This window comes from Urtica dioica, chromosome 8 (genome assembly GCF_054948205.1).
Source record: "Urtica dioica subsp. dioica isolate 48M chromosome 8, U.dioica_male_clone48M_v1_H2, whole genome shotgun sequence".
Classification (NCBI taxonomy): Eukaryota; Viridiplantae; Streptophyta; class Magnoliopsida; order Rosales; family Urticaceae; genus Urtica; species Urtica dioica.
In genome coordinates this window covers 27,752,747-27,764,668 of record NC_142763.1, presented here as the reverse complement: position 1 = coordinate 27,764,668, position 11,922 = coordinate 27,752,747, and the positions used below count along the sequence as shown (strand labels likewise).

General features: G+C 36.2%; 2 protein-coding genes across 2 annotated transcripts; one reads left to right on the top strand and one right to left on the bottom strand.

The window, feature by feature from the left end:
* Positions 1-1,035: 1,035 nt before the first annotated feature.
* Positions 1,036-2,089, top strand: LOC149388839 (Nucleic acid-binding, OB-fold-like protein). The gene is made up of 2 exons (XM_089621914.1): positions 1,036-1,209; positions 1,299-2,089. Exon 2 carries the CDS (start codon positions 1,339-1,341, stop codon positions 1,768-1,770), a length of 432 nt encoding a protein of 143 aa, XP_089478040.1. The 5' UTR covers positions 1,036-1,209; positions 1,299-1,338; the 3' UTR covers positions 1,771-2,089.
* On the bottom strand, positions 1,951-9,333 carry BSL1 (BRI1 suppressor 1 (BSU1)-like 1). The gene is made up of 21 exons (XM_089621913.1): positions 8,828-9,333; positions 8,664-8,724; positions 8,517-8,595; positions 8,321-8,400; positions 8,123-8,217; positions 7,474-7,573; positions 7,236-7,305; positions 6,979-7,080; positions 6,045-6,126; positions 5,766-5,930; positions 4,940-5,123; positions 4,628-4,826; positions 4,365-4,532; positions 4,058-4,296; positions 3,630-3,714; positions 3,445-3,543; positions 3,160-3,359; positions 3,001-3,076; positions 2,776-2,911; positions 2,481-2,620; positions 1,951-2,384 (listed from the first exon to the last, which is right to left on the bottom strand). Exons 1-21 carry the CDS (start codon positions 9,030-9,032, stop codon positions 2,301-2,303), a joined length of 2,649 nt encoding a protein of 882 aa, XP_089478039.1. The 5' UTR covers positions 9,033-9,333; the 3' UTR covers positions 1,951-2,300.
* Positions 9,334-11,922: the final 2,589 nt, after the last annotated feature.

Here is an 11,922-nt window from a genome sequence, read left to right as displayed (position 1 = left end):
AAAAATGAATATTTTCAAACACAATTATGTATTTTATTTTGTATCCAGGCTGACTCCAATTTTGGTTATGTGATTTGTTTTATGGTTTTAGAATTACTCTTACTTCCCTGTATGGAGATCTATTGAAGAATACTGTTTACCGAGGATAATCCGTATTATTTCAGTTTGTCTTCATTCAATATATGTAGCGAGGGGTTAAATAAATTGTTTCTTACATAGTGTCAATGAAAATATATTTACAAAAGTCTATAAACAATATTTTTTTTAGAACGAAATTTATATTATAGAAAATTCGCATCGGAGATATACTCCTACAAAATAATTAAGATTGTATAGGGAAAACATAAAATAATTAATAAAAAGAACTAAAATTCCTTAGAGATGAACAACATCAAAGATATAGAAATACATCTGACGAGATTTCTCTCTCACCTTCCAAATAAGAGAACTAGTTAAATTGTGTGGAGGATGACTTCATCGAGAGCATTTTATTTCCATTGAGAAAAAAAAGGCAGGCAATAAGCAGAAAAAAAATGGCCTTTGAAACTCAAGGCTATAACCAATATTAAATAAATAAAAAAAGGAAAACATTTGGATATATGTCTAACTGTGAACGTCTGATATTTAAGCAAGTAAACATTATTACATTTTCACAAGTTAAAAATAAATTAAATAAATATTTATTCTTTTTATTATATATATATATATATATATATATATGTGTGTGTGTGTGTGTGTGTGTGTGTGTGTGTATATACATATATATATATATACATATATATATATATATATCTTATATCTCGAAATGGTATTTTAAACAATTTTTTAATTGAATGTGGTTATTAAAAAAGTACACATGAAAATTACACTTTTGCTTCATTTGTGTTAGTTGGCCTTAAAAAAAACCCATTTTTATATTATAAAAAAAAACCCATTTTTCTATTATAAAAAAAAAAAATCCATTTTTCTATTATAAAAAACCTATATGGATGTAATCTTATAAATAAAAAATGCGTATTTTATTTTGAAAGGAATTTGTAATGGTTTTGTAACAGTGAGATTTTCGTAGGTAGACATATTTCAGCCAGGCGTATTTAAATATCTCCGTGGGCTAACCTTAGTGGAGACGTCAGGTCATATATCCAATTTAAGATCACCAAACACTTGGCGACTCGAATTCGCCTGACAAAAGGACGGAAGTGTGATAAGGTACCATTTTCACGTTCATTCTCTAATTCATGTGATGAAAAAATGAATCATGAGGAACACGACTGAAAGCTTGACCTCGAATAATCCAGGCAGGCCAGAGGAGGAATCGCAGTGTAGGTGTTCGAGGAAATGACAAGGGAGAGAGCGACGGTATTGCTGAAAGACATAGTCCCGGCGGCTGAGAACAACATAAACACGGAGTTCATAGTGTTGGAGAAAGGCAGGGAAAGCAGCGAAGGGCAGAACCGGACGTGCTTGGCTCTTGTGGCCGACGGCACGGCTTCGGTCCACTTCCAGCTGTGGGGCCACGAGTGCGACGTCTTCGACCCCGGCCACATCCTTCGCCTCTCCAACGGCATTTTCTCCTTCAACAGAAACGCCCTCGTCTTGCGCTCCGGCAAGAGAGGAAACCTCCACAAGATCGCCGAGTTCACCATGGCCTTCGTCGAGACCCCCAACATCAGCGAGATTCGCTGGCTTCCCGACCCCAACAACCCCAAGATATATATCGCCCATTCCGTTCTCTCTCCCTATTCTCGCATCTTTCCACCCAAGTATTAGCTCCATTTTCCCGCCAAACTAAAGGTTGAGTTGTGCTATGTAGACAGTTCGAGTAAGAAGAACTAGCAATCAGTTTTAAGGTGATTGATTGACAAATAAATATTCGAGGAATCTGTGATCGATACGATGATTTTGTCAGTTGGGATGTTTTGAACTAGCTCGCCATGAGGTAACAATGCCTTTGAGAAAAAGAAATGCTTGTTTGTAATCGAAAAACAAATGGTATTGCATATAATAAAATTTAACTTACATTACACCAAAAAAAAAAAAAACTATTCAGCGGAATGATTCCCTTCCTGTAGTTAAAATCTCTATGGCAGACTAAAACAAATGTACATGTATTACAAACTCATATTCCCTTCCTGCTACCAGATGATTTCCTCTCTAGTATATCTCTCCAACGTATGTAACATTCTTCTCCTTCTTCTGTGACTCGAATGCAACACGTGAACTGGCACAAATGGGTCGAATCGGGGAATGAGAAGCGGGATCGGCGTTGCAATTTACAAATAATTCAACGAGGGAACACATTATATGTAAGCGAGAGAGCTCCGGTCGTGGTCGGGCTGTGGACGGCCTCGAGTGGGTGTCGGTGGTCTTTGAATATTAAGCTCCTACACCCAACAATAACATGACACGTGGCATTTGACTTTTTCTTCATCAGGGTCATATATATATAAATGAATTCATATATAAATAAGAAGTCTGACCTGCATCCACGTGTCCTCTACGACACGCTCCGGCGACGTCTCCGGCGACTGAAGGGGTGGTGGCAAGGGATGGATCAACTTTGGAACCACAACTAAACCCCTTCCAACCACAAGTATAGCCCCCGCATTGTTTGCCGTTCCTGTTAGCATTAAACGGCTATTAATGGAAAAAAAAAAAAAAAAAAAAAAGTTTAATAAACCAAATACAAATAATCGGGGATTCCTTCCTTCCCTTGCAATTTCCTCAGAATTCCATTACTATATAAGTTTTAGAAGACGTATATGGTTAGATTACCGCAGTAGTTTGTTGCTGAGAAAAGTGTGATGAGCTGTCCCTGGGCAAATCGCTCGAACCCGTCCATGACACATTCATGGGCCCTAATAATTAACTGTAATTTATTTTTCTTACAGAATTCTGTGACACGGTCCGGCTGCAACAATAAATAAATAGCACGTGAACACCCCAAACAAGACACCGGTCTGACAATGACTTCAATATAAAACACACACAAACACATACACCGAATGTAACGAGCCCAGGCCCTCTAGCATTTGGTCTCAAGCCCTCTACGCTGTCATTCTCTGTAGGATCAGACCTGTTTGCAAGAGTGACAAAATCCGTAAACTCAAAACACGGAATCACGGAAAGGATAAAGATTTTAGGAAAAACAGATCGTACCATAGAAGGTCCATTAGAATTATAGATCCAGCATCCATTGTTATGGGTCTCTCTAGCTTCTCAATTTGTTCTACAGAATGTATAGACCTCCCTATGCCACCGTGCATGCAAATAATCTTCTTCTCAATGAGTGCCGCGAGTGGAAGATAGTTGAAAAGTTGATTGAATCGCGTCCATGCCCAAATCCCATCGTTCTCTCCCTATATATGTCCAGCAACAAATTATTACTTCCACTTCCATGTCCCCCTCAAAAAATCGACATTTCATGTGTATATAATTACATACCATTCTCTCAATGCATTCTATACGAAAACCGAACAGAGCATTTATGTCAGCAGCCTCGTGGTTACCACGTATTATGTGAACATTATCAGGATATTCAATCTGCATCATCAATAGGGCACTCAGTGAGAGGGCAGGACTATATAGTATATATAGAAAGATTGTAGTGCTCAGAGAGAGAATGTTGCCTTAAGTGCAAGGAGCAAACATATGGTTTCCAAGCTGTGCTGTCCTCGATCAACATAGTCTCCCAAAAACAAGTAGTCAATATACCTGAAACAAGCACGGACTGGCTCCTTAAAACAGATACTCCTGGTTTTCGAGTTTGAGTCTACCAGAAGACTAGCAGAAAATCTTTGATTAAAATAGATGATATAAGATACATGCCATGATAACTTTTTCTAACAAGAATTTCTCTTTTTTTTTATTCAATCGTTAACGCATGGCACTATATTTATCTACCATGCACGGTGATGTATCATCATCTCTGTTCCTATTTCTAAATGGACACCCGAGACCAGAAGTGCATCTAGAAATCGGTTATTTAAAGAGGCCCATATTTTGTAGTGTGATGTCGCTACATGTCAAGCAAGGTGAAAGGAATAGCTGGACTTACGTTATGTCTCCTGCGGTGGACGGAAATCCATATTCATCGAACAGACGCATCAAATCGCCAAACTGCCCATGAAGATCACCAAATACTTTGATTGGAGCTTTCAGCTGTAGAACCGTCGGCTCATGCATAAAGATTTGTTCAGCAGCATAACAAAGCTCGCCCACTTCGTAAGAATCCAAGAAAAATTTCCTGTTCACGGGAGGCTTCCAGTTTCGAGGCCTCAACAATGCAGAAATAATCTGCAAATAAAGATACACAATTAAAAAGATATTAACACAATATAAGAAATTATCTAGAAAGCACCAACCTTCTTGTGTAAGCCTTGAGGAGACCTCTGCCTAGCGAACTTTTTGGTAGGATATGACATGTCGTTATTTGTTGGAATCATTCGCCTGCTCTCATTTTCAAATTGATCCAAGGATAATTGTCTCACCATACCACCCAGGCTTCCCACTGTCTCTTTAGCTACTACAACCTGTAAAAAACATAGCTTGACCTTATGAACTCCGAAGTTTCAGACCATAAATCCATACCCTTAATAGAAGAGACACTAAATGAAAAAGAACATACAGCTCTAGGATGTAGCCTAACATCAGCCTCGTTGTCACTACCGTCTGAGATTGTTTCAGCCACTTGTGAGTTATCATCAGAGACAGAAGTCTCTTCAGGAGCCGCGGACGAAACCTGCAAAGCTTGCCACACAGCAGTAGCAACCTCAGCTTCAGCCGCGGAAGCCTCCCTCAGTTTCTCCAGAGAATTTTTGTCGAAGCTGGTGAAAGCAAAAGATACATCATCACCAAAGTTATGTAAATTTGACATTGTCTGCAAAGTATTCAGATGAGAAGTATGAATAAAATAATTTAAGAGGTGCTGAAGAAACACCTTGCACCGCCAGATGAGGGAGATATGGAGTCAATATCTAGACCGGGTGAAAACGAGAGGTTGGAGTGATTTCCTTTGGGACTTCCAATAGGCGACGACGATCTCTCCGACGCAATATGAGGAGAATTTGGATCGGATGGATATGAAGAATTATCGGCAACCAGAAAATCGTCTAGTAGGAGATCTGCATAAATAGCAAGGTGAAAATTTAGGCTGAAATGCACAGATTTCCAATAAGATAGATAGCATGATCATTTCTGATCTTATAGGTGACAAATGATTCCCGGTCTCTACCCACCAATTAATAACACATATAGCTCAGTTATCAAGTGTTCAGTCATTGCTTCCTAAACTTTCAAACTAATATTTTGTAATAATTGCAACTTCCAACCTTTCCTTTATAATCTTGTACATAAGATCATGTCTCATTTGGATGGTCAATATATTTAACATTCCCAAGACTGCATATACAGATGATTAGCTAACACACCCCTTGTCGGTCCCGGGGGACAGAGGAGGATTAATGATCATTTGCATATATTCTCAAACTTTCTTCTGAAATTCCATAACACTGAATGCTTTTACTTCCTTATAAACTAATTTTTTAACTGGATCAAGATTAACATCTAAGATTGGTGGGTTAGCAAATAGGAGATCGGTAATCACCAAACATAAATTAATTGCCACGATTTGTTTCCAGGTCATAATGTCCAGATAAAGTTCCAGAATGAGAGTCTAGGATACAGAAATACATATTTTCAAAAATTATTTATCTCTTCAATTGCAATTTTTTCTTAAAACTATGAAATCTGTTTGTTGTTTTTACCTCCTCTCAAACCACCATAAATATAGATGCGAATGCCAATAGATGCAGCAGCATGACGACAGCGACGCATAAGCTCCAAAGCAGGATCATAGTCGGAATGTCCCTTTCCCGAGCGTGTCACGAGTCCGTTTCTGTCCAACCAAACTCCAGCAGCAGTGTCCAAAACTATTACGATAGGCAAATTTAAACAAAATGAATCAACGTTTAAGATTATATCCAGGTATCAAAATTAATTTTAAATAGAATAACCAATCTTGGTTTATATCCACCAAAGCTTACCTGCAATTGCCGCTTCACCTTCTACCCCACGCCCTCCCCTTAGAACACCTCCTGTAACATGTAATCTTGCCCCAACAAACACCTACATCATCCAGGTAATGTGAAGCTCAGGCATAAAGATTGATAAACTAAAACGCTATTTGGTAAATACTAGGAGGGAAGGGAAGGAACATTGATGATCCAATTATTACTTTTTACCCCCTTATATTCATTTATATCTTTTAAACATTGATTTGGATGATAATTGTGTTTGTTTCAGACGTACCCATATTTTACACACGAAATTTGTTTTTTCTTCAATCCTATTTTCTCTCTTTCACCCTCGTGCCATTTATTTTCTTTTAGCTAAAACTACCTCGAGTCTTAAACACATATAAGAAACTATGTGTCATGCATGCCCCACCAGTGTTGAATTAGATTATAACAAGAATATGAAGGAAAAAGAAAAAGGCTTATGAAAAATATATTTTTTAAATGACAAATAGATGAAGTAGAGCTTGTAAGAGAATTTAATTTGATTGATATTTTTAATTATTTATAAATATTTTCTTCTTTGGCATTTAACATAAGGTTATCTTATGTTGGTAATACGGAATTATAATTTTAAAAGTTGTTTAGGAAGACAAAAAGGGTGTGAGTAACCACCCAATTTGAATATTATATATGAAAGACATACAATACTTGAACCTTTAAAGATGTTGACTAATTTATTGTTGCTTTTAAGTTCTCAACGAGACATTATCCTAGTATGTCTGGCTATTTAAGTAAAATCAGGCACTACATAGCAACATTCTTAAATCTGAAAGCACTATCATGTTCATGTAGTCCTGTAAAAGATAATTCCAAAAAAAATACAGGCAAAAGAAAAGATAACTATTTAGCAAAAACATATATAGTAACTAGATACATCCTGGTGGAAATCATGATAACTCACCGCAGCATGTTGATATCGCGAAGAAGGCGAAACTCCAGGAGCAAGGGTCCATTCCCACTGGCCATTTCTATGCATAAGTAGCCCATAAGCATCTCCTAGGGGCTGTGAGTGCAAGTATCTCATTAATAGAAACAAAAAGAAGGGGAAAAGCATTTGCTACAATAATTTTTTCAGTTCTCATATGTTTTCCAATTATCTGCCCTCCTATTCTCTTTCTCTCAGCCAAACACACACAGCTTCTATAAAAGAGAACATACCGTGCCAGAAGAGTCCCTTCCACCACAAAGCAGAAACATGCCGTCTGAGCGTGCGCTAGCCGTAGCATACCTACAGAAAGTGGCGGCTTATTTCATGTTTGCATCATTTTAAGGCATGTAATGCTCCTATTTAAATATCTTAAGTTTCAGTAACAAAATTTCTCTATAAAAAATTAAATATCGCTGAACAGGTAAAAAGATATTCACGAAAACCAGCAATAGTGTGACCAGTACTCACATTCTAGCCGTAGGTCTATCACCTTCAGGGGTCAACCTTTGCCACACATATGGTTTTTGAGCAGTATCCAGTACCCAAGCATCAGACAGGACTCTTTTTCCTAGACGAGGACAAATTCAGCAGAACACAATTCACATAACCTCTCAACCCAAAAAGCATAATAATTCAAAGACGTTACTCTTATGCTACAAAAAAAAAATCAAGTTATATCTTTTGCTTTTGCGAGAGAATAGTAACTGATAGAGAAAAAGAGCCGCAGACTAATCTTAGTCCCATTAGTTCCAGAAAGTTGGTAGTAAAGAAGCGATGTTCCATAAAAGCAACAAGTTTGGTAGATGTTGTGAAACTTGCGAATTGGATAAAGAAGCTGTAGTTTGGTAGTTTTTTTTTTTTTTTTTTTTTTTTTTTAAATCAAGAAGCTGTAGTTGACAAAACTACATTTTTATCAATTTATAATGTTGATCTGAAGAGCAGATATTAGAAAATAAATCTACTGCGAATGGTTATCTTAAGCACAAAGACAAGTAATTTCCCCTTAAGACACTCACTAAACATGTCAACACCCAACAGTCTCCTTTCAGTCCAGCAAAATAAAAAAATAAAAATAAAAACAAAGTCATTCAATAATTGAACACAGAGAAATCCTCACCGTCATTGCCACTAACAGTAACAAGGTATCTTTGAGCAACCAAGTCCATAACATGGCCGTAGCGAGGCCCAGGCCCTTGTCCTTGCACGACCACTCTACACTCGCACCAACAAAGAGCATTACAGCCAAATGTTCAACAATCTCTAAAAAAAAACAAATACCAAAACGTAGACTTTTATTTGAAACTGCAAATCTCACCTATGCCACTTGTATTTATCATTGGTCAAGTCGAGGACGTAGAGATCATCCGTCGAATGCCCAGCAGGGCCTATTCCGCCCTAACCACACACCATTAAAACCAAGAAATCAAGCCCAACGTTCAATCAGCATTAAAAAAATAAATAAATAAATAAATAAATAAGTAAACCCATAACGAATCCTAATTCAAAATCACCTGAAAAACCACCATAGTTCCGACCGCCGCCGCAGCATGAGCGGCCCTCGGAGAAGGCGGATCACCGGCCGGCCTCACTCTGGACACCCAAAACAATCAATCAACAAGCTCAAATTCACATCCGAATTCCACAAATTGAGAACTAACCTGATCCATTTCCTGGTGAGAACGTCGTACGAATGCACTGAATTGGTCACACCGGCCAACCCTAGAGCCACAAAAAAACCAAATCCAAACAATCACAGATAAACTCAGAAGAGCACAAACGATATCAATTCACTTAGTCGGAGAGAGAGAGAGAGGAGACTGACGAATTCCGGGAGCGGAAGAGGCAGCGCCTCCTTCAATGGCGGTGGCTCCGCCGAAGAGGATGAGACGAGGACCTTGAGTCTTGGTGGCTGCGACGGCGGTGAGAGTGTGACCGCAGCGAGGTCCGGGCGAGTCATCGTCGGTGTCCCAGTAGGTCTCCAATGGCCGATAGGTCGGAGCCGGGTGAAACCTCGGCTTCGTACCCATGCCCTAACCGCAATCCCAATCCAAGCACAAACGAAGGTAATTGAAAACCAGAACCCTAGTCCAAATCGGAGACGATGCCCTTGCTTATTTGGTTGTTGCCTCTAATAGCTCTCTACCACATCGCAGCTTTCAGAGAGAGAGAGAGAGAGTCAAAGAGTCGCTTTTCTTGAAATGCTATACTTTAATTTTGTGGGCATCTGATCTGATATCGAAGTCGAACTACAAAAAACTTCGACAGAGGCTTAGTTGTACGCAACTGTGTGAAGTGAACAGCCAGCGAAGAGCTCACAAACGATTTTTTGTTTATATATATAAAAATGAAAAAGAAAGGGGAAAAATGTGAACGATGATTAATGGGTCTCACTTTGGCTGTGAATAGTGAATAGTCAAATGTTTTTTTTTTTTAACTCTCTTACTTGTTTTGGAACGGTTAAATGTCAAACTACCTACATATCAATATTCCTTTTTCTATTATTATCTTTTTTTTTAAGCAAATTGTTTTTTATTCGAACTCTGAAAAAGAGTTCTCATTTGGAGGTAGAGGTATTTTACCAATTGAGCTAACCCTCTTGTCATTAAATATGATAATTAACAACGTCAAATTTGATTATATCTCGCTATTTGACTTAGTTTGGATTAAAACACCCAAAGATTAAATAAATTTGAGGAAACTTTAATTTTATTGTTTGTCGTAGCATACAACCAATTCGGAGGGGAAAAAACATTCAACGTTGTATACACTGTACAATCGGAGTCAGTAATTTTTTAGCCATTTTGAATACATTTAGTTCATATTTTTTTGAATTGTTGACATTTCTTCAGTAAAAGTCAAATTCTATGTGTTATTGATCCTATTATACCAAATACTTCTCTACTTTATTTTATTCAACACGTGATGAACAAGACTACAACGTATCTTTTGTGTTAAGGAATTTCTCAAATAATGGATAGTACAAAAATAATAGACGCAACTTTGGTTGAATTTTTTGTTGCAGTGTGTTCCCATCTGTTTAGAATGGCTGTACCTATTAATGTTTTTTTTTTTTGTACCGAATATGGTTTTTATACGCAAGTTGATGAATTATGGCGAGCCTTAAAACAATTTGCATTTGGAAAAAAAAATTGAAATCATAAACTTGTCATATGTATGACTTTTTATGCTTTCTAAGACGAGGTTCCATTTCGTGCAGTAAGTTTAAATTTTGAAAAAGGAAAATAGTTAATATATATATATATATATATATATATGCTTTTGAAGTTTAAATATTGAATAATAGTTTTTTAGAGAAAAAATAAAAGTTTATATATTAAATTTGAGTTTTCTCCATTAATAAAATCAAAGGTATATTTATCGCCCTAGATATTCATTTTATATTTAATCGACATATGTGTTCTTTAATGATTTGGAATGAACATTAGTTAGTTTAGTTTTTGTTCTTAAGCGGTTTTGTTATAAACATGAGATTTGAGTGAAGGTGCATAATTCGGACTATTTAAATCTTAAAAGTTTTATTTGTATTTAAAAAAAAAAAAAAAAAAAAAAAACAGATCCTTACTAGAAAATGAGCTACACCCAAATACCATCCATTAACTATGTTTAAAGTTTAATTCCTTAAGAGTTGTCGTACTTTCTTCCAATTCCTTTAATATTTATTTATTGCATATATTTAGAAGAAAAAACATTATTCACCAGCGATGATGTACGGCGGTCTTTTCATGCAACCTTTTCTCGAATTTTCCACAAATAAACTATAACATTCTCTATGGAATTTCCTTTTTAGAAAAGTACCTCTTCTTTTTTTTTTTCTTTTTTTTGGGTAAAGTCTACGTATGAAAATTAGGGAATTGACATAAATGGTTTTTAGTATATTTGTTTTCGTTAGCTGAATTAAAAGAGGGCTCTATTGTTGAATCAAGATTCAAGACCAGGGAATCGGTTTGGTAGGGTAGACTGTGGCTAGGATTTATTTTCTTTTTTATTTTCTTTTATTTTTGAAGAAGAAAACTAGGATGAAAAATACAAATTCACTTATTCAACATACATAAGGGGAAAAAAAAGAAGTAGGAATAGGGGTTGTAGATTGGCTCATGCTTACTTTTACTAAAATATTGGTGATCGATAATAGTGGTTAATGGATATTTAATAGTTCCAGTACTTTTTTTTCTTTTTTTTTTATTATTATTTTGTTGTTCTTTAACGGAAATTTTGTTATTAAAAAATAACGATTACCACAAGATTTTCATATTTTTGCCAATTTCGCAAACTTTCAATAACGGAACAATAACACATTCAGTGGCTGATGCAAAAAAAAACATGTATTACCGATTTTCTCGACTTTTTAATCCCTATTGAGTATTGTGATTGTGAACATTGATAACAAAAAAAAATATAAATGGAAAGATTTAGATGAAAAGTAGTTTTCAATACATGTATACATGTTATTTTAAACATTGTAAAAATTAACAATTTCAAACATTTGTAGAAAAATTATATTAAATTTTCAAATATATGACAACAAAAATACAATTTTGTTCTGTATACTGTCCTAGAATTTTCCCCCCTCTCATTATGTTCCACTAAACATAGGATTAGCATCACGAAGTACATTTCGTGGCAATTTCGGGGCAACCAAGTCAAATATCTTTGACAAAGAAAATGAAATTGGCTTTAAGAGATCCGAATAAATACAAAATAATAATTGAAAAAGTATGTGGCTGTCCATAGAAAATGTTCTTAAAAGACAATGTCAAAAACTGTTTGCATGAAAAATTCAATTCGGACCTATTGACTTCGAAGAAAAAGTGACATGACAAGAAAATTGCATTTCAGAAACCATCTTTTTAAACTTTTGGACCAACACGACTAGATATCATTAAACATGATCAAGAT